Source organism: Genypterus blacodes, unplaced genomic scaffold, assembly GCF_046128005.1.
Source record: "Genypterus blacodes isolate CSIRO-AG114 ecotype Tasmania unplaced genomic scaffold, CSIRO-AGI_Gbla_v1 ptg000010l_1, whole genome shotgun sequence".
NCBI classification, from domain to species: domain Eukaryota; kingdom Metazoa; phylum Chordata; class Actinopteri; order Ophidiiformes; family Ophidiidae; genus Genypterus; species Genypterus blacodes.
Genome location: NW_027466824.1, coordinates 350,001 through 375,000, shown reverse-complemented (window position 1 = coordinate 375,000; position 25,000 = coordinate 350,001). Strand labels below are relative to the sequence as shown.

At 49.0% G+C, this 25,000-nt stretch overlaps 2 protein-coding genes across 5 annotated transcripts in view; both read left to right on the top strand.

Annotated features, from left to right (window-relative positions):
• Positions 1-601: 601 nt before the first annotated feature.
• LOC143007311 (pleckstrin homology domain-containing family A member 1-like) lies at positions 602-16,781 on the top strand. Of its 4 annotated transcripts, XM_076158608.1 has the most exons (14): positions 602-824; positions 6,131-6,359; positions 6,825-6,881; positions 7,038-7,083; positions 8,990-9,087; positions 9,605-9,736; positions 9,935-10,075; positions 10,363-10,431; positions 11,122-11,186; positions 11,314-11,377; positions 11,536-11,625; positions 12,564-12,637; positions 14,185-14,259; positions 15,021-15,404. In XM_076158608.1, the coding sequence occupies exons 2-14, from the start codon at positions 6,219-6,221 to the stop codon at positions 15,256-15,258; spliced, it is 1,290 nt and encodes a 429-aa protein (XP_076014723.1). In that variant the 5' UTR covers positions 602-824; positions 6,131-6,218; the 3' UTR covers positions 15,259-15,404. The 4 variants fall into 4 exon arrangements, with proteins under 4 accessions (XP_076014723.1, XP_076014698.1, XP_076014706.1 ...); XM_076158591.1 differs by lacking the exon at positions 14,185-14,259 and having other exon boundaries at positions 604-824; XM_076158583.1 differs by lacking the exons at positions 12,564-12,637; positions 14,185-14,259 and having other exon boundaries at positions 603-824; positions 15,021-16,781.
• Positions 16,782-20,045: 3,264 nt separating this feature from the next.
• Positions 20,046-25,000, top strand: part of LOC143007773 (serine protease HTRA1A-like) — a 20,218-nt gene continuing 15,263 nt past the window's right edge. Inside the window, exon 1 of the mRNA XM_076159232.1 lies at positions 20,046-20,645. Coding sequence (XP_076015347.1) covers positions 20,189-20,645 — 457 coding nt within the window. The 5' untranslated portion in view covers positions 20,046-20,188. The remainder of the gene's footprint in view (positions 20,646-25,000) is intronic.

The window sequence follows — 25,000 nt, the reverse complement described above, 5'->3', positions numbered from 1 at the left end:
AACCAGGCTGGCTGCAGTGGCGTACAGTCAGTGATTGTTCATACTCCGAATACTTCTGCTGCACTCTTACTGGCACTGCCCCCTTTAAATGGAATCCTCACATTGTGTTACCAACCAGGTTTGCACCTCCACCACCCTGGTTGTAAGACCACGACTGTGCGCTCAGAGCAGAAGTGGTGGCAAACGCGTGACACGGGTCATTAGGTGGGCTGGGGCTGTCAGAGGGGAGATGGAGCTCAAAGTGACACTGTGGTATGTAAAGTAGTGCACAAGGTTGCAGGTTGGATTCCAGCGTGTGTACGTTGATAAAGGTGCAGCTTTGTTCTTAACTGTGACTCTGCTGCTCTCCTATAAAGGCTGGGGTTTCATGCTCGGGCTTGTTGCATCATACATGCTCAAGGACAGGTACACATGTTCAATCTAATGACCTGTGGGTGTCATAGCTGTTTGGGTGTGTGCATGTTTTATGTAGTTGCATGGATTTCTGATGGATGATATGCTCAGCTAACACACACACACGCACACACACGCTGACACTGTGTCTTCAGCCCAAAGTCAATAGAGAAGTGCCTCTGCGACGCCACCAAGCGGCGTTGCGCTGCACTGCACTTCCTCATTAGTTTGTATTCGTCGTGTTGGTGGCTGCTCGCTTTTTTATCACTGAGTGATTCATTTTCTCAAACATAGAGGATCTGGCTGCCCTGACACTGAGAGGAGATGGGCTGAGGGAGGCAGAGGACAGACCCACGGACACCACCAGCGGCGGAGTGTGTGTGAGCGAGCGAGCGAGTGTGTGTGTCAGCGCACAGCCGGAGAATACTCAGGTAAACTGTCCTGATTAATGAGTTCGCTAATGATCGTGAACCTGAACACATCACCGCGTTCAGTGCTGTATGTTCATGTTAGCCCCTCAGCTAGCTCTCTGCTGCGCTGAGGTTAGCTAGGTTATGGATTTATGTCTTAATAACTTGGTCAGAATGGAGTCGTTAGATGTTCACCAAACCGCCCTGTGTGTAACATTCCGTACATTAGCGTAAGAGAGCGAGTTTGATGTGGTGGGATTATATAACGTTGGTGTTTTATGGATTGTCAAGGCGTGAGGAGTGACATAGTTGCTAGTAACGAGCTAACCTGCTGTGTTTGTAGAGATAGCATGATGCTAGCACGAAGTACATGGGTGCACGCGCTCACAGTTACACTTAGTAGCCTTGCAGAGCCTGGACACGCGTGTGTGTGCGTGCGCGTGCGTGAGTGCGTGCCTGTGTAACGTTGACGTCCTGTGGGGATTTAAGAAGTTGAAGACGCAAACCAAAGATACTAACACTAAAACCCGTATGTGAGGCTGTAACCGGGCAGTAAACCGGGCAGTAACGGGGCACTAAACCGGGCGGTAAGCGGGCTGTAAAATGGGCAGGCCCGGCACAGCTTGTCAAACCTGCTCTGCTGCTCTGAGAGACCTTCAGTTTCCCCCCCGATCACAGCCAGATTGTGACTGACAGCCGTCTTACTAAGAAGTCTTGTTGTGTGTTTGTTAGATCACAGGCAGATTGTGACTGACGGCCGTCTTACTAAGAAGCCTTGTTGTGTGTTTGTTAGATCACAGGCAGATTGTGACTGACAGCCGTCTTACTAAGAAGCATTGTTATGTTATTCTGTCCCCTCACATGTCCACACTAATGGATCGATATGAAGTTACCCCACTGTGATGGATAGCTGCTTCATTCAGCATGAACACGGGGTTTTAGAAACTAGAAATTACTTTTCGAGTGAGAAAGGGATCTGAGACTTCTGCAAATTATAGTAGAGTAGCAAATATATATTTATACAGTATATCAGTTTGAGAGAAAAATAGCAAATGCATCATGGAAACCACCATCTGTTTTTAAAGTTGCTGATTAAAGCCCTAATTAAAACCATTATATATCTGGAGCCATATCTCTGAAATATAAATACTTTTCTTCACCTCTACTGAGCTAAAACATCCTAAACCAGCCTTTAGACCCAACACAGCTGTCATTATTGTGTAGTTTCTCTCCCTGGTTCTTCTGGTGAAGGATAACTTTGTGTTGATTCATTGTTTCTCTCCTTTTTCGTCCTGCTGGTTAATGTTTATCTCCCACATGATGGAAAGTGATCACGTGTCCATCACATTGTTTTGGGAGAACAGGAAGAGAAAGTGCCCTCTCATAATCAGCTGGCGTTATCAAACATTTCACAAGTAAGTCACCAGTGACACGTCGACACAGAGCCTCATACCCAGAGCAGCCAGTAAAGCCTGACGTAACTTTATCAAACGAGCCTTTCTGTCTTCTGTTGAACAGTCATGAGATCGTGTTCCAATCAGCTGATGTCCTTTCTTTTGTATCTGTTATGTAACTCGTAGTTTTGAAGCAAACATCCTTCAGATAAACAAATGAAGTCAAACACAAGTCCAGCAAATGGTACTTCTAAGAAAGCATGCAGATTTATACATCGATGACAAAGTAACGGTTGTGGCCTGTGATCTTTTAAGGCCCGCTGGTGTTTTAGGAGCTGTTGTGATTTTGAGGCAGGTTTGAGTTTGGACTTTCTGCTCAGCTGATATTAAAGAGCCTCAACTGAACTTCTCCCCGAGGAAAACCTGTAGATCTGCAGCCTTCAGGTTCATAGTTGGTGTTCATCTGTCGACTCCTCACGTTCCTCGCGCTCACTGTCAGGCCGTCTACTGCACGCGTGACACAGGAAGCCTTTGTGCCGCCTAAACCTCCCACGTCTGAGTGCAGTCAGAGCGTTGCCTGTCATGGAGTGTTCCGTCTGAGGGGCTTTGTCTCTTCGTGGACCTCTCTAGCTGTACTGTGTGGGGCGTCAGGCTCCCACACACTGCAATTTGGGTTAACTTACCTGTTGTTCCACAGGACCGTGTGAAAATAGGCCACCAATGTGCAACCTGCGTCTCAGAGCCCAGACACTGCACCTGTTCGTCTTTTTCCCGCTTGTTTGGATTATATTTAGCATTTGATATGAATTATTTATATTTTCACGGTTACACAGGGAAACCTTAAGTCTGCGTCGATGCTGAGCGCGAACGCACAAGCGAGCGAGCGAGCGAGCGAGCGTGCACACGACGTGTAGGCACGCTCGTCAAAAGGAAGCTCATTTACATAGATGCTCAACTCCCTAACAGACGTCTCTCACTTTCACATGACAATCGGTGTTTGTTGAGACGGGGTTGATGGCGACGCTCCTCTCTCATGCCTGTGTGTCAGACGGGAGGACTTGGGCAGACGCAGGGGCTCGCTAAGACGCTCTCAGCCCAGAATCTGCGCACAACAAGCAGGCCTTTTGTCTCTGCCGTGACCTGGTTCACCCACACAGTCCCGCAGAAAGAGAGTCTTTATCTGGGATTTCCAAAGAGCCATCTCGCCCGCATATTTCAGACTCTGTCCAAAAATGACAACAGCTTAAATCGGGACAATATGACCACAGTGTTGCCGCGCTCGTCTGCACAAGGGTTGTCGTGACGATGCGTTCACATATGAGTAGACAGGCATGAATCGTTAACTCTTCCTCGGTTCCCAGTGAGGCGTAGGGTTCAGAGTCGGACTCTTCTCAAACCCCAGCAGGTTAGAGATTTGCTTAGTTTGCCCTGGAAGCGTTTTGCGATGTTTCTTCGACATGAAACATGGCTGGGGTTGTGTGGCTTTTATGCTGGAGAGGGAGGGAAGCAGGGAGGGGATAAAAGAGGCTGGTCAGAGGCTTGCCAAATAGGATGAGAGAGGGGGAGAGAGTGTGAGAGAGAGAGAGAGAGAGAGAGAGAGAGAGAGCGGCAGGGAAGAGATGGCACAGAGAAAGCGAAAGAGGAGAGGACTGCAGGAGACGAGTGTGTGTGTGTGTGTGTGTGAGGCAGCCAGGGTGGGTGCTGCCAAAAGATGAACTCCATTTAATGATACACCACATTATCAGTTTGGTATGACATCACCGTTTCAGCTTTGAATCTGGTGGCTCAGTCAGCAGAGAAGAGACCGGATCACTTTCCTACAAATGTTCAAAAACTACAAAGTGCCGTCAAAGAACTGTTGATTCCTGATGTTGCTCACCACAGGGTCAGAACATAAGGCAACTTAAAACAATAGTGATGTCATCAATCTACCAAATGAATGTACAGTTATGACCTCATTGGTGTACCTTGGTCCGATGACCTCACTCTTCTGTATTTAAGCGACTTCAGCTTGTGGCTCTTTAGTATGCAACATTGGAAGCGACAGCAGTTGATACCTCTGAGCCGCCGCTCCCCAAGACAAGATGGCCGACCAACAGGGAAATGGATCCACAGACGCAGTGGAGAAAGTAAAGGAAGAATTGCAAAGTCACACTGCGTTGCGTCAACGTCTACTCTACGCTCTGTTAGTGAAGATGAGGGAGGTGAACACGCTGATGGGCGACACCTCAAATGTGGACCGGGTGAAATCTGTGATGGGAAGTGATCTGGCCGTCACTGTGAGTGAGTTTATCCGCTCGCACAGTGACATTACACATCTTCTGACCGAAGAAGAACAAATCTCTGAGCAGAAGCAAAGGTTTGAAAATGAGATGATCATGATCAGAGATTTCGTCAGAACGACTAAGACCTGGATCACAGCTATACAAGCGTTCACTACGGGAAACGGGGAAGGGCTGCTTGGTTTTGGACCAGGCGGCGCCTTCTCAGAGATCGTCCTCCACAGAGGAGCACACGGCCTTGTGGGGGACGATCCTTCCACGGAACCCACCCGGATCCCCCCACCCGACTGGCAGTGTGACGTCGTTACGTCTGTGTTTGGAGGCGACGTGAGCGGGAGGAGGAACGAGGCGACGGCCGAGCACCAGGGAAGCTACGGCGTTGATATCGGGACTCTGCTGGAGTTTGATGAGGGCCTCGGCAGCTATCAGAACAAGACGCTGAGCGAGGAAGAACTCCAGCTGTTGCCAACCGAGATCTTCCCGTCTGCCAGCAGAGCCAACAACAACACCCAGTGTCGGATCTGTTTGTGCGGCTACGTCGCCGGAGAGACGCTAAGGATCCTGCCCTGTTTCCATGACTACCACGTCCAGTGTGTTGACCGTTGGTTGAAGCAGGAGAACGCCACCTGTCCCATCTGTCGGGCCAACATCGCTGTGGGTGAGTAACCCCGTGTTGTTCGCACGCCCACGCACCCTCAGCCTCTCTCACTTGGTCCTCTACATCCTGCTGCACCCGGGCAACAAGCAAGCTACACCCGGGCAACATGCAGTGCTGGTGGGCAGGAGCAGCGGCTGAAGGACCACATGATGAAGACCACACTGAAGAGACGCCAGGGAGAGGAAGCTTTAAGTAAAATAGTTTGTGGACACTCAAAGTAATTTGGCTCTAAGATTTAATTTCAAGAATGTCTTAGTTTAGATGACATCACTATTGTGCCTTTGTTTAAATGACATCACTATTGCTTTGGTAGCCTAGCAACAGTTCTCTGACCGTACATTTGACTGTAGTTTTGTGTTTTCAAATTAAAGATATACAGGCACGTGACCTTTGTCCTGTGGTGTGTGTGTGTGTGTGTGTGTGTGTGTGTGTGTGTGTGTGTGTGTGTGTGTGTGTGTGTGTGTGTGTGTGTGTGTGTGTGTGTGTGTGTGTGTGTGTGTGTGTGTGTGTGTGTGTGTGTGTGTGTGTGTGTGTGTGTGTGTGTGTGTGTGTGTGTGTGTGTGTGTGTGTGTGTGTGTGTGTGTGTGTGTGACTCATACTGTTTACTGCCAGGCTTACCTCAGAGGAAGGAAGCAAGACGTGCCACTACAGGTGAGGAGGTAGGAGATAGAGGGGAGTGCGATAGAGCAGTGGGTGTTACAGGGGAAACAAGAGGGAGGGGGGGGGTTGATCCAAAAGGATAGAGGCGGAGTTGTGGTTTGTGTCACGTGATCAACTGGCAGGCAGGAGCAGAGTGAGGTCCAGGTGGCAGAGAGACTGGAGATGGGGAGAGAGAGAGAGAGAGGGCGAGAGCAGAACAAGCTTGCACGACTCACCCCGACGAGCGCCACCATTCCTCACACACACACACCCTCCCTTGCTCCCTCCCTCCTCACAGAGCCCCCCCCTCACCCTTCCTCACAGACTCTTCTCTCTCTCTCTTCTGTCCTCTAGGATTTCTCCCCAGTCCCTCCTCCTCCTCCTCTGCGCTCCTCTTCTCCACTCCCGGCCCCGGCAGGCCAGGGAATGTCCCGGCGCAGACATGCCTTACGTGGACCGGCAGAACCGCATCTGTGGCTTCCTGGACATCGAGGAGAATGAGAACAGCGGCAAGTTCCTGCGGCGTTACTTCATACTGGACACACAGCTGGGCAGCTTGGTGTGGTTCATGGACAACCCACAGGTAACTCAGGCCACCGTAGCTTTACTCTCTATGGTGACTATCTGGGAGGATCAGTCGTGTCCAGATGGTGTGTGTGGATACTTGCGGTGGTCCTCATGTTGCTGTTGTTGTTGTGTAACTCTTTAGACGGTGCTGCAGCAGACGGTCGGTGGTTGTAAGTGGCCCGTTACATGAGGTAGTCATAAATGATGTACAGCAGGAGGGACTTTAAATTATTCACTCGGTCGTATTCCTTTTATAGATTGAAAAAGGCTGAAATTTTAATGATGTTGAATCTGGATCTTCCACTTTTAAAACCACAGCGAGACGCCAAAGTTCACGGAGTTTGGCCCAGACTCTGCTGCAATACTGACTTGTTGCAGATGTTTACTTCTCTGCATTGTTCTGGAACTTTCCTCTCTTTGTCTTCTTCATGTTGTTGTGTAGTTCTCTGCAGGTTCTCTGACCCGTGTCTTGTCTCCACAGAACCTGCCTGTTGGTACAGACTGTGTCGGCTCCCTCAAGCTCACCTACATCTCTAAGGTGAGTGTAAACATTGACACCAAAGCAGATCTGACCCCGAACCTGATGGGAGGATGGATAAACACACACACACACACACACACACACACACACACACACACACACACTTGTTTGGGTGAAGTTGGTGTGAGTTAAGAGTTTCTTGTCCTCTTGTAGGTCAGCGACGCCACTAAGCTGAGGCCTAAGGCGGAATTCTGCTTTGGTAAGCGTACACACACACACACACACACACACACACACACACACACACACACACACACACACACACACACACACACACACACACACACACACACACACACACACACACACACACACTACTGCTGTCTGCTTGTCAAATTCCCAGCGATGAAAACAAAAAGCTGCGTGTGTAAATGTTTGCCGTCCTTGTCTGCCCTCTAACCTCCAGTCAAGTGCCGCTCGCTCTCTCTCTCGCTCTCGCTCTCTCGCTCTCGCTCTCGCTCTCTCTCTCTCCCCGCATACTTTCTCCTCCATTGACCAGGTAGCCAACTGTGAAGAAGCCCTGTTCAGTTTAGCAAACACACACACAGATGCGGGAGGCTGTGGGACTTAATGGCCTCGGGCTGGCAGTCATCAAGAATAACAAATCTAAGCTTTTTGGGATGATTACAATTCTATCCAACTCAGTGAGATCTTTATTTATTCCATTAGTCTCTCCTCTTCTTCATCTCCTAAAACAAATCTACTCTACTAGCAGTAGAGGAAGAGACGCGTCCCTGTCTTCCGTCCCTTGGTGGACTTGATGAAAATTTAAGAATTCAGCTTAAACGTGAACCGTCGTCCCTGAGGAATCTTCTAGAAGCTCCCTGTTGCTCAGGAGTAAACCTGCTCCTGTTAGAGTGTGTGTGTGTGTGTGTGTGTGTGTGTGTGTGTGTGTGTGTGTGTGTGTGTGTGTGTGTGTGTGTGTGTGTGTGTGTGTGTGTGTGTGTGTGTGTGTGTGTGTGTGTGTGTGTGTGTGTGTGTGTGTGTGTGTGTGTGTGTGTGTGTGTGTGTGGTTAAGATCTCAACAGGATGCTGGCGTCCTAATCGGAACCTTTTGAAATGCATGGAGTTATTTTTAAAGCGCCACATGTTTTGCTGATGTTTACACTTCCTGCCCCCTCCGCCCCCCCCCCCCCCCCCCCAGCTCAGAAGCATAATGAGTCCAGGGTGGAAACGTTAGAGAAGGCAATCTTGCTCACAGATGCTTTTACAGTAAAGAGTGGGAGACTTGATTACAGTCTATGATGGGTGTGTGTGTGTGTGTGTGTGTGGTTGTGAGCCTGAGCCCGTATGCGTATCGTGTGAACTTGTGTGTGTGTGTGTTGCTTGTGTTCCTCCGCAGCACACATTGTCGTTGAGTGTGTAGCTGTGACTCATGACTCTTGATGTCCCACTTCCAAGATGAGTCGTCTGTTCTGACCGCAGCACTTTCTCTCCAGCATGGAGCAGTGAACCTCTGCTCTGAGCGTTACATCACTGCATCAATGAGACGCTCAGAGGAGTTTAACAGGAAGCATGAAGATCGCTGGAACAAAGAAGAATGATGGTCATTGTGCCACCGAGTTTGAGCTCCCTTTGCCTTTTACAGATCAACGGTCCAGTAGAGCTCTCATGTGATTCATAAAGGAAGGAGAGGAGAGGGAAGCAGAGGAGAGGAGAGGGAAGGAGAGGAGAGGAGAGGGAAGGAGAGGAGAGGGAAGCAGAGGAGAGGGAAGGAGAGAAGAAGGAGAAGTTAGGCCAGAGAGAGAATCAGAGACTTCACTACTTTAAGTTCCAATTCCTGGTCCAAAGCTAATCAGCATTTGACCCAAAACCTTTCTGATCCACGCAGTCTGTATCTTCACATGAGTGTGTGTGTGCGTGTGTGTGCGTGTGTGCCAACGTGCTTCTCCTGTTCCTCCATCATGGTAAGCTGAAGCCACCTCGGTCATGGGCTTGGAGAGGGAAGCGTCTCCTCTTGGCTCAGCTGTTTCTCACTCTCAGATCAGATTGCTAGATCACAAAGGCACGAGTCCATTTAGTCATCAACTGAACTTGGATAAAGAAGTGGAGTCTGTTGTGATTGAACACTTTCTCTTCTGTCTCTTTACTCTCTCTCACCACAGTCATCAATGCGGGGATGAGGAAGTTCTTCCTGCAGGCCAATGACCAGCAGGATCTTGTGGACTGGGTCACCGCGCTCAACAAAGCCACCAAGATCACCGTGAGACACACACACACACACACACACACACACACACATCCATTAGCTTCTTGGCTCCTGTGTGACGGTGTGGAGGCCCGGTTCTTCTGACTGTTCAGTACAGATGAATGAGTCGAGTGTCTAGAAACCAAAGAGGAATGAATCAGAGCATGACTAACAGGAAGCTGTATTGTTTTACTGAATGTGACCGCAGTCTGAGGAATAGAGGAGCGCTCCCATTGTTCTCCATGAAGCTTTAACGTGTGTGTGTGTGTGTGTGTGTGTGTGTGTGTGTGTGTGTGTGTGTGTGTGTGTGTGTGTGTGTGTGTGTGTGTGTGTGTGTGTGTGTGTGTGTGTGTGTGTGTGTGTGTGTGTGTGTGTGTGTGTGTGTGTGTGTGTGTGTGTGTGTGTGTGTGTGTGTTGCATTCAAGGTTTGTTCATTCGTGTTCCGTTTAAGCAAGGAAAATATATATTACACACACACACACACTCATCATACATCTCACACCAGCTCCGTTTGTGTGTGTGTTTTCCCAAGGTGCCAAAGTTGTCAGAGAACCAGCAGAACTCAGAGAACCAGAAGGCTCTGCTGGAGACTGGGGGACCCAAGAAACAAGTTTCCTACAAGACAGAAATCATAGGAGGCGTCCCCATCGTCACCCAGACTCAGGTACACACACACGTACACACACACACGTACACACACACACGTACACACACACACACACACACACACACACACACACACACACACACACACACACACACACACACACACACACACACACACACACACACACACACAGCTGCACATGATGGTTAAGTAGAGATGGGCCGGATCCCTCATGTTGTGTCTTGGGCCCTGCAGCACGAAGGGGGCGACGGAGCCGACCGAGCCGAGCGAGACGCCACGCAGCGCTCGCACAGCCAGCTGCCCTACTTCCTGAGCAGGCCGGCCCAGGATCAGACCGTCATCAAGTCTGGGTACTGCGTCAAGCAAGGGGCTGTGGTGAGTGGGGTTTGATCTCCAGGTTTCACTTTCAGATTTAGTAATCAGGATTTCCATGGTAGCCGGATCCATTGTGAGATCTGTGATGACTCATGGCTCACAGAAAGGGAAATGGTGGGATTGACATGTTTGTCTTATTGCAGTACAGATAAAAGTCTATCTGCATGTTAAAGTCTATAAAGGCACTGCTGCTCTCAGTGCGGGAGACTAACAGCTGTGACAGAGTGTGTGTTTTATCCTGCAGAATTGATCTAAACGTTGTTGTTTTGTCTTTGTTTGTTCCACAGATGAGGAATTGGAAACGGCGATATTTCCTTTTGGAAGAAAATTCAATGAGCTACTTCAAGTCAGACTTGGTATGTGATCTGATGAAGTCCTGAGCAGACGTCCAGGAATGACTTGCAGGAGTCTTCCGTGTGGATTGGAGACACACACACACACACTCACACACAGTCACTCACACACACACACACACACAGTCGCACCAAATGCACTCCTGAGTCCTGACATGTTTTTCCTCCAGCTGTGGAATTCAGAGGCTTCTGCTTCACATGTCCCATCATGCCTCCTCTCCCTCCGTCTGGGCCTTTCTCACACACACACACACACACACACACACACACACACACACGCACACGAGTCCTGGATAATACACACACTCTGTCCTTGTCTGAGTCTGCCCCTTTTGACAGCTTTATGTATATATTTGGCTATCAACAGGGCCTGCACACACACACACACACACACACACACACACACACACACACACTGTCTGCTACATCAGATTAACAGGTCATGAATTCATCCGCGTGTATTGTTAAGAACAGTCAGCATGTTCTGTCTGTGGCCCTTTAAAATAACTCTCTGTGTAAAACCCCCGGATTCTTAAATACACATTAGAAATCTTTCTTATTCAGAGTAAAACGTGTCTCCTTGTCTCCGTCCTAACTGTGCTTGGGCTGTGTGTGTGTGTGTGTTCATCTTTGTCCATGAGCCTTTGCAGTGTGAGTGTGATTCACCCTGCTGTTGTCTTTGCTCTTCTTCAGGAGAAGGAGCCTCTCAGGATGATCCCACTGAAGGAAGTTCACAAAGTCCAGGAGTGTAAACAGAGGTATGGAACAGGTCTCAGCCTTCTCCCAGTCAGCCCAAGCTCAGCTGCCTCACATCACACTGTACACTGTGACGGTCAAACGTGTCAGATAAGTAGGGTCTGCTTTGTGTTTCCCTCTCTGTGTTAGTGACATCATGATGAGAGACAATCTGTTTGAGGTCGTCACCACATCCCGGACCTTCTACATCCAGGTAGGACCAGGTCTGCAGATGTTGCAGTCTTGTGGGCGTGGCCTGTATCTGCTCTCTCTTGCCTTCTCTCCAGTCCCCACAGTCTCACTCTCTTACCTTGTCTCCAGTCCTCACGGTCTCACTCTCTTGCCTCGTCTCTGTCCCTTCTCCTCCTCCAGGCGGACAGTCCAGAGGAGATGCATAGTTGGATCAAGGCTGTCTCAGGGGCCATAGTGGCCCAGCGGGGGCCTGGGAGGTCTGCTGCTACAGTATGTATCACCCCCACACCACGGCACTGTCTCACCCCCACACCACGGCACTGTCTCACCCCCCTCAGCAGCAGCAGCAGCAGCAGCAGCAGCAGGAGTCATTAGGAGACTTGAGACTGGAGTGACTTAACTCAGTGACTTCAGCCAGGAAAAGGAAATGACTTCAACTTGACTTTGACTTGTATGTGAGCAGATGACACAGAATGTTCCACCGCTCTTATTCCAAAGCTTTCAGAGCCATGTTTCTTATTTCCCTCCCCCCTCTCAGTCTCTGCAGCTCTGTCGTCCCTCAGTGTGAACAGCAGAGCCGGCTGTCGTCTCGTCTCCTCTCTATCTTAGACTCCAACCTAGCCTGAAAAAAAAAATGTGCTTTAGGACATTTTGAATTGTTTTTTGAGGGATCTTCTCATTACCGTGGTAACAAGTGTTTTAGTGTATTGGTCTTAAATTCAGTCTGTCTGCGCGGTCATGTGATCTGCAGGGCCAAACATACATTGATCCGTGTCTTGACCCCCTTTGAGATGGACCCTAGCTACCGACCTGACCTGGGAGGGGGGGGGTGTTAGGACTACATGCTATATCGCTTCCTTTTCCCTTGTATCTCTCCAAATTCTCTTCCGTCTCCACTCTACTAGCTTCACACACGTTTGAAGGTGCGTTGTAAACAAACGCAGCGCTCTCGGGCCTGAGCTCACAGAATCTCAGCTCCGTCTGCGCTCTACAGACACCGGCAGCTCCAGTCGAGTCCCGACCGAGTCCCGACCGAGTCCTGAGCGACTCCTCCACTCCACCGTTCCCTCTTCCTTTCCTATCCGTCCTCTTTTCTTTCCCGGTTCCTTTTTATTTCTCCATTCCCTCCGTCACATTCTGTCCACCTCCTCTTCTCCCTGTGTGCAGATGGCCCATCTGCTCTAATCCAGCTTTGCACTGTGTTGCAGATGCGGCAGGCCAGACGGCTGTCGAACCCCTGTATACAGAGGTATACGTCCCGAATCGGGGAGTGCAGCAGCACGTATGTCCGCTCCTCCAAATCCCCCCTTCCCCCCCAAACCCCCAACCCCTTCAAACTATAAACTGAACTCTTTAATCCTGTTTTCCTGCTCACTGGCTGGCCGGTTGTGGTTGTAGATATAATGGGAGCAGATCAGATCCAACACACCTCATGTACGGCTGTGATAACCCAACAAGCTCCTCCCTCCTTCCCCTCCGTCCCTCCCTCTCTCCCTCCCTCCGCCCGCTCTCCTCCGCTGCTCCTCTCATCCATCATCTTCCTCCTCCTTTGATTTCCCTTCTTACTCCGCTTCCGCTTGGTCAGCTGGGCTCAGAGTGTAGCTCCATCTGCATACTGTGCTTCCCTGTAGACAACCCCATGCTGCCATGGTAACACACACCTGCCAGACTCTCTCAGACCCCAGGTGTGTTTGATTGAGCCTCTCTCGCATGCGGTGAGCCGTCACCTCCAGCATGGCAACTGAAATCAAGCACACCTCAAGTTATTCTATGGGGTGTGTGTGTTTGTGTTTGAGCCCTGATGCAGAATGTCTCTGTCTGCCCGTGTAACCATAGGAACCAGCCTCTCCTGGCCTCCCTCCCTCTCTTAGAGCTTCACTGACATAGAGCCTTCACCTGTCCTCGCTCTAATCAATGCCTCAGGCTGTACACGCACACACACACACACACACACACACACACACACACACACACACACACACACACACACACACGCCAGTCCCTCCAGGATGTTTGCAATAAATTTTGCTGCAGTAATTTTGTGAATTTTTGTTTTTATTCATCACAACTTTTAATATTTCATTTAAATCCATCTACATGTCAATCAAACACCAAGCCTCTGCTTATAGATCAACCTTTAGCCCCTTGGCATTACTCTTCCTCACACATTCTAATCATCCTCTCATGTCCCTCAGGTTTCAAATTCATTTTTCTACAAATCTTTATGTAACCAACTGTAACATGCTGTGAGATCAATCTAAACATCTGGATGTCTTCTTCACTTCTGTTTTACGTTGCAGTCGACCTGTTGCACATCCCCACTTCCTCTTCACACAGGACTATTTCAATGCAGTTTGTGTGGGTGTGTGTGTGGGTGGGTTGTTGCTTCCTCACACACCCTTTTGATAATGCTTGCATATTTTTGTGAAACGACCGCAGCACGTAGGAAAATGCAGCGTTTTGTAGAATTTTGCATTGAATTCTGCGATGCTAGACCGGTGTGGAGCTGGAGGGACTGACACACACACACACACACACACACACACACACACACACACACACACACACACACACACACACACACACACACACACACACACACACACACACACACACACACACACACACACACACACACACACACACACACACACACACACACACACACACACACACACACAATGCATGCCCTCTGTGACTAGCCTAGCTGTGTTAGCCTGTTCTGGTCTCTCTCTCTCTCTCTCTGTGTGTTTAGACTCTGGTCCTTGTGTCTCTCTTGTCTTCCTCTTCCTCTTCCTCTTCCTCCTCCTCTTCCTCTTCTCTCTGCAGTCTGCTGCAGCTGTGTACCTGTCTTAGATGTGTGACATCCTGCTTGTCTCTCCTCCTCCCTCCTGTTCGCTGCCTGTATGTTGGTTCCTCTCTTTTCTAAATCACATATTAACCACACACACACACACACACACACACTCCTCTCCACACACACCTTTCGATCCCATTCTGAGCTTAAGTGTGTGTGTGTGTGTGTGTGTGTGTGTGTGTGTGTGTCGGCTCTGTCCCTCAGCTCAGTGTGTGTGTGGGCGTCTCAGTGCCTCATAGTGCTGTTTGACCTTTGACCTTCTTACTAATGGAGCCTGTTGAGCCTGTCTTTGTTCTCACTGCTGTCGTCTTCTGTCTCTCACCGCCCCGTTCTGTATTTCAGAGAGTGAAATCTGACAGTGACAAGCTGTGACATAACGAGCGCCTCCACCCTCTGCTTCCTCAGCCGCTCTGCTCTTCCTCTTCCTCTCTACTCCAACTAAAGCCTGCTGACACTCCTGCCGCTCCCTCTACTACTATAACTACTACTACTACTACTACCACTCCTCCTCCTCCTCCTCCTCCTGCTGCTGCTGCTGATACCTTTGTCACTTCCACCACCATCAGTCTACAAACGCTCCTGTACTTTCTTCAGCACCTCCACCTGTAACCTCTGACCCTCCGTATATCGACTCTGCTAGATCTGCATCAGGCCTCACACTGCGCCGGTGCAAACTCAGCCTCAAACTCTGTCTGTTCTTTTCATAAACAGATTAAGCTGTTTCCCTGTAGCTCCTCTTAATGCCTGGTTTCCTCTCTCGTTCTCTCTCTCTCTCTTTCTCTTTCTCTCCCTCTCTGCCCTCCTGCAGGAACACGGCAGCCATCCCCCATTCTACCGCAGCACCAAGGCTCCCCCCGTACCTTGCCCGCCCGTACCTGCCGTGCCACCCTGCTCCCCAGAGCGGGGGGGGTCTGCTGTCCCGTGCGGCCCACGCCCGCAGCCTGGCGTGGGACAGCGAGCACTTCATGAGCCTGCTGCCCCGGCCCAGCCACAGCCGGGCGCCGCCACGCCTGTCCCTGCAGGAGACGCCGTACCTGGCAAAGTGACCTGCGACCCGCCCGTCACCTCCGCCGCCGCCGCCGCCATCACTGCGGCCTCGGAGGAGGAGTCACCGTGGCGACGGCGGAGCAGCTTTGAGCCCTACTCGCCCGAGCAGCCCATGGATCTGGACGACGCCGACCTGCCTGTCAGTCTGGTGTGAAGGCAGTTTGACTTCTCTGGATCTGGACTGTGAGAGGAAGAGATGAGGAAACTTAATTTAGGATCCTTCCTTTGAAACGCCTTCAGTGTGTGTGAGAGGAGAGGAACGCCACTGAACTGCACATGTGTGTGTGCCAAAGACGACCCGGTCCCCCCCCCCCCCTGCATCTTAACAGCATCTTTATTTCTTTAGAGTCGATGTCTCCAGACTTCACACACACACACTCGTCTCCAAACATCTGCTCTAGAGGATTTGTGGGCCTGGGATTTTCTTCTTTTCACTTTGTGCCAAGTCAACAAGGGAGCGTTTAGAGGTGACAACTATTTACTAATGAATGGAAACGCTTAAAGAACCGGAGCGTCTTCTCCTCACCTCCCTCTTTTCTGTGCTCATTGAAACTAAACGGTCTTTACACACACTCTCACCATCGTAACCATAGCAATGGGTTTGTCTCACACGGTCAGCCAGCGTCAGAAGGAAGTCCAGACACATTCACCCAGTAATAATAATGAGCCTTGCCTCAGTGGTGATGAAGAGGATCCTCCAGGAGAGCAGACTGTTATTGACCACAACATAATGTAGCCTACACACACACACACACACAATCCTTCAATCACAGGTGAGCTCTCTCAGTAAGTCCCCACTCCTCTGAACCAAGAGACTCCACAGCACAGCCGAGGCTCCGGACCCTGGCTCCTCACAGGACAGCTTCATTTGACCTCTATGCGACCTTCAGAAACTTGACTTTGTGCACTGGCACCCACGATGATGTACAACAAACTCACACACAACAGTCACACACAAACAAGAAATTGTGTGTGTGTGTGTGTGTGTGTGTGTGTGTGTGTGTGTGTGTGTGTGTGTGTGTGTGTGTGTGTGTGTGTGTGTGTGTGTGTGTGTGTGTGTGTGTGTGTGTGTGTGTGTGTGTGTGTGTGTGTGTGTGTGTGTGTGTGTCCTAAAGCTCCACCACTTCACTTGCATGCTTCCATCTTAATGATTCCTCCGTGACTCTTCCTCTCTGTTCTACACTCTCTTCTTCTTCTTCTGTGGCTGCGTGTGTGTGTGTGTTTGTGTGTTTCCAGAATAGAGCTGTGTGCAGAGCTGTGTAGATTTATTTTTATATGCTTTTAGATGTTCCCTGGTATTCCTCCCTGTGTAGCTGTGTTGCCAGATAGTGAGCCTGAACTCTGTAGCAGGCAGCAGCTGCCTCCAGGTCTCATTCACAATACTCCACTTAACACACACACTGTTTTTTTGAAGTGCCTGCTTCATCTCATCTCCCAACAAAGCAGAGCAGTCTGGTGTCATTGGTTTGAATTGTCTATTTATTATGTAGATGACTTGAAAGAAATAAACACATAGAAAATGTGCTCGTGTGTGTGTGTGTGTGTGTGTGTGTGTGTGTGTGTGTGTGTGTGTGTGTGTGTGTGTGTGTGTGTGTGTGTGTGTGTGTGTGTGTGTGTGTGTGTGTGTGTGTGTGTGTGTGTGTGTGTGTGTGTGTGTGTGTGTGTGTGTGTGTGTGTGTGTGTGTGTGTGTGTGCCCTGAGCCTTCAGAGAGCGGAGGATGATGCAACAAATGATGCTTTCTGATGCTTCCTCTGCTTCCTACAGTGAGATCCTCCCCAGGCTGCTGCTGCCCTCTGGTGGTGAGTCCAGCCTGCTTCACTTCCATCTGCACTGGAGGTCTGGAGATGATTTGTTTTCTTCCCATGAAAGCCAAACCTCAGCTCCTTTATCAGATTATGTGTTTAACCACCGGGGACTTCTATCAGGGTGGAGTTCAGCGTCCATGAGGGGGAAACAGGAAAAATAATGATTCTTATTGATGTTTCATGGTGGGAATGTGCCTCCAGTGTGCACAGAAGTGATGCCAAATCTTTAACTTTAAAATAACCGCTAACTGCTAAACCCTGGGAACCTCTTCTCTCTAATTAAGAGTTCAACCAAGCGGAGCAGAAAAAAAAATCACTGAGAATATCTTACAAAATTAAAAATGTCACCATAAATGACACAGATATGGAAAAGCAGTGGTGATTTAGTGAGATGTGAATAAGTTCTCTCCTCGTCAGCGTCTAATGAAGTGGCTTTTTACAAATGAAGCCCCTGACTGGAGAAGTGTGGATGGATTTATAGACTGAGGTCACGGAGCAATGCTGAATATGTAAATCCTGCCTAATCAGCCTGATAAGGAGCTGTGTGATGTATGGCCCTCTCTCTGGGGTGTGTGTATTGTGTAATGTGTTTACAGTACGCATACGTGGAAAAGTCCACAGAGCCATTAGTTATGAGCAAACTATGGAGAGTGATGGTCTTAAGTGTGGAGCAGATAGAAATGGGAAAGAATGACATCATCTGGCAGGCAGAGCAGAGCGAGGAGGATACGGAGTTCTCACCGTCGTTGCAATTTAGTGTATCGCAGGAATGGACTCGACGTGGCTTTGAGCTTGGTGATAAAGTCCTGCATGTTCTCTGAAGGCCTTCACAGACATCAGACACATGCAGACGGGCTGGGCAGGATCAGGATCAGGACAGGCCCCCATGGGAACAGGCTGGGAGGGTGTTCCTTATAGATGAGGTCGTTCTCATCTGCACGGTCTCTCACCATCTGTCCCACCATCACATACTTCAATGTCCCTGGTGGGGGGGTCGTACCCGTCAGTCCTTTACCGTTTACATATGTCCCAAGTACTGTATAAGCATCAGTGTGTTAAAATGTCTGACACAGTATCCTGAGTGTTTCTCCACCCGGCAAGGAATGAATGAACCTTTACTGGCCTGAGGAGAATCTGCTGTACACACACACACAGGAGCATTAAACACAACAATAAAAGAGTCACACACACACACACACACGTAGCAACAATCTTAACAAACCCCCATCTTCATGTAGATTTAAGAGGCAGAGGTAATGTAGGATAAAGCTGAGCATGCTGCAGATGGTAAACATGCATTGTGCAGGATGTAAAATGCTGAGTGCGGTAATAAATAGTAGAAGTGATAAAGCAGTGCATAGTGCAGTCAGATGTGCTTGTTAAGGGGCCTCGGTTGAGCTCAATCTGGGTTACAAGTCCCACACTCTACCTGGATTGTGCGACGCACAAAGAGGTCCAGTCCTGCGCGGGAACAGAACTGAATTCCATACATTTATGCTCGCGTCTAATGGCCTTTTTGGATACAGAGGCTTATTTGAGCTCAGGTTCCAGCACACCACAGGGGGCCTCGTCCAGAGAAGCGCTCTCTCCCGCATCGAGTCGCTACGTTTAAAGCCGTTAAAACCACCCTGCGCTCATAATCAATCACTTTGTGTTGAGCCACTTTATGACAAAGATTCATTGCCTTGGTGTTAACTGGACTCTTTTACACTTTGGCTCTTTTACAACACACAGCAGACACACAAACAGACAGAAGTGTGTTGTTTGCCTCGACACTGCAAAGTGGCCCTCGTCTCAGAAGGCTGAAATCTCTTAACGCTGACAATCCATGGTAAGGTTGTTTCTAATGTTTTGAGAAAATTAATTGTTCTTTTTAGAAAGGCCCACAGTCATTATTACTCATCCCATTAACGTCTGAACAAGAAGGAGTGTGATTACTCTCTGACTGATTTACACTTTAACTTGGAAGGCTGTGATGGGGTTATTATTATTATTATTGCATCACTGTAATTGTTTGTTTACTTGCCTGGTGGCTGGGCGCTGATAAGCCAAGAGCAATGGGATGAGGGTGTAATGAATGGAGAGATGATTTACCCTTGCAATCTTTCAATTAGAACAAATTTGGCTGTTTACAATAGTGTGTGTAAGCACTACATTAACTCCAGAAATCCAATAATCCACCCAACTTCTTTCCACTACTGCTTTCCCTAATTAGCCATAAGGCTTGTGTCGATGCCAGGAGTGACTAATTCATAAATGGACTAGTAAAAACCACATGCAGGAAAGAAGCCTATAGGATGCAGGGAGGGCTGTGCAGCATAGAAACATCTGGACTGGCTCCTAACATCATGAGGCTTTTTCATTTTTGTTTGTAAAGAATCACAGCAGGGTTACGCCCAAAGTCAGCGATCATCCATCCAACCGCCCGGTCGCTACTCCCACTTAGCCTAGGCAGGGTCAAAGGGGGCTGGGGAATTGAATGACCTTGAGTGCTATTCTGAAGATGACCTTGACCTCCCTGACCCCCTGGAGGAAGGAATTTCAATCATGCCTCCCACTCGTGACTCATAACCTGTTTACAATTTCAACAATAGTTATTTGAACATAAATACTTTTCTGTAGCATCTTATGTAAATATTTGAATGTTTACTTATTCATTTTCATCTGAGCTTTAATGCCATTTAATTTTCTTTATTATATTTTGAATTTAAAATGTATGTGGGTTTCTTTCAACTTGTATACGTTTATTTTATTTTCATTTTTTTTCATTTTTTTTAATTTATTTTTATTTTTTGGTTTTACAGATCCTCACGCAGCGTTTCCGTCTGTTACGTACGTTACGCACGCACACGCACCAATCCCTCGCCTCGCTGTGTTACCTACCTTAGTGAATCGCTTTAATGATGCGCTGCCAGCAGAGACGTAAAGGCGCGTAATTGGTTACGCAGCGGAGTTGGTGCTAAATGCCCCTGCAGCAGAGTTACTCCCCCCCTCCGCCCCGCAGAGCGCTCACTCACATCCCGCAACACCGCGACCGGACGGAGAGCGAACTTTCCTGCAACTTTTCTGCAACTTTCCTTTAACTTATCTCGCTTTAGTTCTCTCCCTCATTTTACAGTCGCTATGTTTCTGCTGTGCGTAATTGTCGCCTTTGCGTCCGTGCCGGCCGCGGCGCAGATCTCCGGCAGGTATGTCATCGGATGTCCCTCTCGCTGCGATAAGACGATGTGTCCCCGCTTACCGGCGGACTGCCCGGCGGGACAGACGCTCGACGCCTGCCAGTGCTGTACGGTGTGCGGGTCCGGCGAGGGCGAGTCCTGCGGCGGCACCGGGAAGCTCGGGGACCCGTTGTGCGGAGAGGGGCTGGAGTGCTCGGTCTCCGGCGGCGGGGTGGGCTACTCCATCACGGTCCGGAGGAGAAGCAAGAGCGGGACCTGCCAGTGCAAAGCCACCGATCCGGTGTGCGGGAGCGACGGAGTGTCCTACCGGAATATCTGCGAGCTGAAGCGGGTGAGCCGACGGGCGCAGAAGCTCCAGCAGCCACCTGTTCTCTTCATCCAGAGGGGAGCCTGCGGAAAAGGTAACCCGGGTCAGTGAGCACACGAGCCGGGAGGGTGATGGAGGGAAGTCGGTCACACCTGGAAGCTCTTAGAGAGACTTGGGCTGATTCAGAATTCAGTCTGTCAGATTCTAGATTCTACTAAATGCAGCTGTTATGGAGACATTTTGATATTAATTGTAAACATTTAAATAACCGTTTCTCATCTTCACTTGACTTTATTGCTGTTGACCCCTTGACCTCAGAGCACTGGCTGACACACACACACACACACACACACACACAGATGACACACAGCTGCATTCAGTGGCACAAAACCTCCAAGTGTCAAAGGAAACAAAGGCCACTGTTGAACTTTGTGTGTGTGTGTGTGTGTGTGTGTGTTTGTGTGCCTGAGCCGCTTTATTCCTTCATTGCATTTCGGCTCCATCTGAACCTGGTGGTACTTTCCCCCGCCTGAATGAAGTCATGAGGTCGTGCCTGATGTAAACGGCGATGCAGGACTTTGGGATTATCTCAGGCATGCATGTCCGCACGGTCACATGACCTCGTCCTGCCCAGAGACACTTTCAAAGCCTTCTGGGGTGTGATGTAAGACATTAAAACAACATCAAGAGTACAGATCTGTAGTTATTGGTGTTATATGTGAGTGTTAGGTCTTAAACCGGCCCCTCTGTCATGAGTCAAGTATTTCACCATAATCAGTCGAGCTCCACGATAAACAGACGTCATTTTTCACTGCAAACCGATTTCTCAGTGGAACAGCACAGCCTGTCCAAGAATGCCTGCACCGTTTAATCAGCCAGTCATTTATCATCGTCAGTGTGTGTGTGTGTGTGTGTGTGTGTGTGTGTGTGTGTGATATGCCCGCATGTCGTCATATAGAGTGTGATGCTGTGGAATGTGAACACACACATACTTCCCTTACACTGCAGGTGTTAAAGAAGACGACTCTCATGTAGTGGTGCGTTTATGTATGTGTGTGTGTGTGTGTATGTGTGTGTCCAAGTGAAGTGGGCACCATGTCTGCAGGGGTGAAGGTCTGAATGGAGAACTTCAACACCTGTTGCCTGAAAGAACTCAGAACTCACCTCAAGGCCTGGAAAGTTACTACTTCCCCCTCCCACCTCTCTCTCTCTCTCTCTCTCTCTCTCTCTCTCTCTCTCTCTCTCTCTCTCTCTCTCTCTCTCTCTCTCTCTCTCTCTCTCTGTCTCCCTCCCTCTCCCTCTCTCTGTTGTCACTCATAAATCACCCTTAAACAGCCACACTGAAGGAATGTCTGGCACCGATTCAAAGCCACATTTCCCCCTCTGTTGAAGACGGGCAGGAGACAGCGACGAAAACACCAAATAAGTAACCCGTACTCATGGGGAAAAGGTTTACGCGTAACATCAGAAACCGCGGGGGCACGGCGGCGGTGCAGACCATGTCGGCACATTTGTTAGTCAGTCATGTAAACAACTTAAACGGTTAAGTCATTCCCCGCCAGCTACAGTATGTCTGTCTCTGAAAATGCCACAATCTCAGCAAAGCCGCGGTGAGTGCTATTGATTTCCTCAGAGGCCACTGAGAATTTCCATCCCTGCAATAAGAATGAGTCACGTTTCATTTGGTCTGGTCCGGTTTGTTGGGCAAGACGACTGTGGCATCCTTCATCTGGGTGGAGGGTAGAGGATGGGATCAAGGTGTGTAAGACTGGAGGTAGAGCCAGAGCCCCCATCCCCCCCCCCCCCCCACCCACACACACACACACACACACACACACACACACACACACACACACACACAGAGTCAACCCCTCAGCGCCCCCTTCATTACTCTGCGTCCTGGCCCCCATATTAAGAAAACACATGCAGGTTCGCTCTGCATGATGTCATTCTGTGTCTGGACTCTGAAGATGTTGATTATGCAACTTATTTGGTTTGGAATTGGAAATGTAGGTCAAACCTTTTGCGGCGACGCCCGAGGGGGTTGGTGTTTGTGTTTAATGTGAGGCTTTGACACACGCCTCCATACAGGGCCCCGCCGAGCGCAGAGGTGTGTGACATGTGAGGCGGCTCCCAGGGCAAACGGGCGATATGATGATGATGATGATGATGATGCATCTGTTGAAGCATTCACACATCCCAGCAGCGTGCACTCTGTGACTCCGGCTGGTTAGATGTACTGTACATGCCGGTTCTGCACATTCTTGTCGGCTGACTTGCGTTGCACCGCTCTTAATATTAGGAGATCATCTTTTTGCATTTTGGCATTTCTCTCCTCATTTTTTCCGTCGTGCTCGTTCTGTCTGTCTGACTGTTGGTCTGTCCGTCTGTCTCACTGTTTATCTGTCTGGTTCCTTAAGCCCCTTTGGCTCCTCGTAACCGCCAGGGCGAGAGAGTGCAGAACCCATGTAATAGGGTGTGATTGATAAGTTCTGAGCCTCATCGTCTTTTAATCGCATTTGGATCTTAGTCTTGTTTGAGGTTAAAGGTCACCATCTCTTCTGTGTGGATTTGTTTTGAAATCAGGTCAAAGGTCAAAGTTGCATTAGAGGTATACATGTGTCAGACATTGATCTCCTAAGAAAGCCGAGGCGCGCGTATGTGTGTGTGTGTGTGTGTGTGTGTGTGTCATCCCTCCTCCTCGTCTGAGCTCTGTGATTCTAAGCTCCAGAGATTCCCAAGGTTCTGTGAGTTGTGCGTGATTGTGCCTTTCAACTGGTGCAGCGCCGCACCCTTCTCGCCTGATTTGGCCTCATCAGACCGTCACCTCTAGCAAAAACATTAAAAGAAGCTTTGACTGTAATCTCCATGCATATGTTGCCTCAGATCAGTGTCGTTTCTGTTATGGAGGATATTTTTTCAACAAAAGGAGCAGGAAGCTTCACTTAAAGGCCTCCCGCCATCATTTGGCAGATGTGTGTTGGGTTGCAAGTGTTTGGATCAGAACCTATTAATTAAAGCTTGTTGGCTCCTCTCCTTAAATCACACTGACAGGAACCGTGCCAGTTCCTGTCTTCTCTCCCTGTTTTGTTTTCCATTCACACTGTACTCATCCATTAAAGTACACTTGTAACAATACTGGCACTCCTTCTCTTAGCATTGGTACTAATAACAAATCACATAAACAAGTTTGAAGTTATCAAATGGACAGTGTGTGTGTGTGTGTGTGTGTGTGTGTGTGTGTGTGTGTGTGTGTTTTATAGCTTTGTGCGTCACTTTCATCTTAACAGACCATTTTATAGCGCTTAAAGTATTTGGACTGACTTCATATCTGACTGTGATATTTACTTATTTATCGCCTCAGAGTTCAGATTCTGCTAGTAAACGTCTCCAGCTGTCCTGTGATGTCATGCAGAGAGTTTGGGAGGCAAGATTGATGATATTGCCTCAACTGGGATGGGAATTGGCCAATAGAGACAAGTGAGAGTGGAGAGAACCTAAGTGAGAGGCACACACAGAGTGGGACGGGGTGTTTGTGTGAAGTGCTGCCAATGTGTCACTGCGATATTACAAACTGCAGCTACACTGAACTGTACCTCATCATGCTGTAGTGCCATAACATCCACATCAGGTGAGTCATTGCAGATCTGCATTGAGCCAACTGCTTTACTGGAAACGCTTTTATAGTAGTATGCCATACACACACACACACACACACACACACACACACACACAGTGGAGTGTTACCAGGGGTCTCCACGCTCCACCTGTGCTCCAGTAGCTTTGTTTCTACTACGAGGCACGTTAAAGTCAAGCACCAGGGCTTTCAGCACCATTTTACCTTGAGAGCTGCACTTTAATGACAACAACAACAACAACAACAACAACAACAGCTACATGAGCTCACAGTCCTCAGATGGAATGTGTGTGTGAGGATGAAGGAACGCGCCCATAAAACAGCAGGTATGCATGGGAAAACCGATCTCTGCCGTCGCCATAGTAACATACTTGTAAACATTCAGGACTTTTCAGTAAAAGAGGAATGAGAGCAGGAACCTGTGGGCTAATCTGGATCGTAATCCAACTCTGTTCAACATGTGCAAACCTCAGCACTCCATAATCTGCTGCTGCCTCTAAATCAGGCCACGCGTCAGCACCGGGGCCAGGAGACCCGTTTGGGTCCAGAAGGCCCGTTTGGGTTCAGTCCAAGTCCAGTGCCGCTGTGCATCTGTTTTGTGATTTCTGCTTTCGACTCCAAAAATCGTCATCACCGGGTTTAGATCCTCCATTCTTTCACTTGTATCTGTGTGTGTGTGTGTGTGTGTGTGTGTGTGTGTGTGTGTGTGTTTTGTGGAAAGCGCTTAACATCTTGTGGATTGTGTTCACGCATGAGTGATTTTTGCACGTGTCACCAATTAATCTGGCGTGAGCTTAGCGTGCTTTTGTGTG

Excerpts from the sequence above, each read along its gene's own strand:
- LOC143007311 (XM_076158583.1), top strand. The coding sequence starts at position 6,219 with ATGCCTTACGTGGACCGGCAGAACCGCATCTGTGGCTTCCTGGACATC. Across the intron at positions 6,360-6,824 it reads GGTTCATGGACAACCCACAG|AACCTGCCTGTTGGTACAGA; the intron begins GTAACTCAGGCC and ends TTGTCTCCACAG. Across the intron at positions 11,626-15,020 it reads CTGGGAGGTCTGCTGCTACA|GAACACGGCAGCCATCCCCC; the intron begins GTATGTATCACC and ends GCCCTCCTGCAG.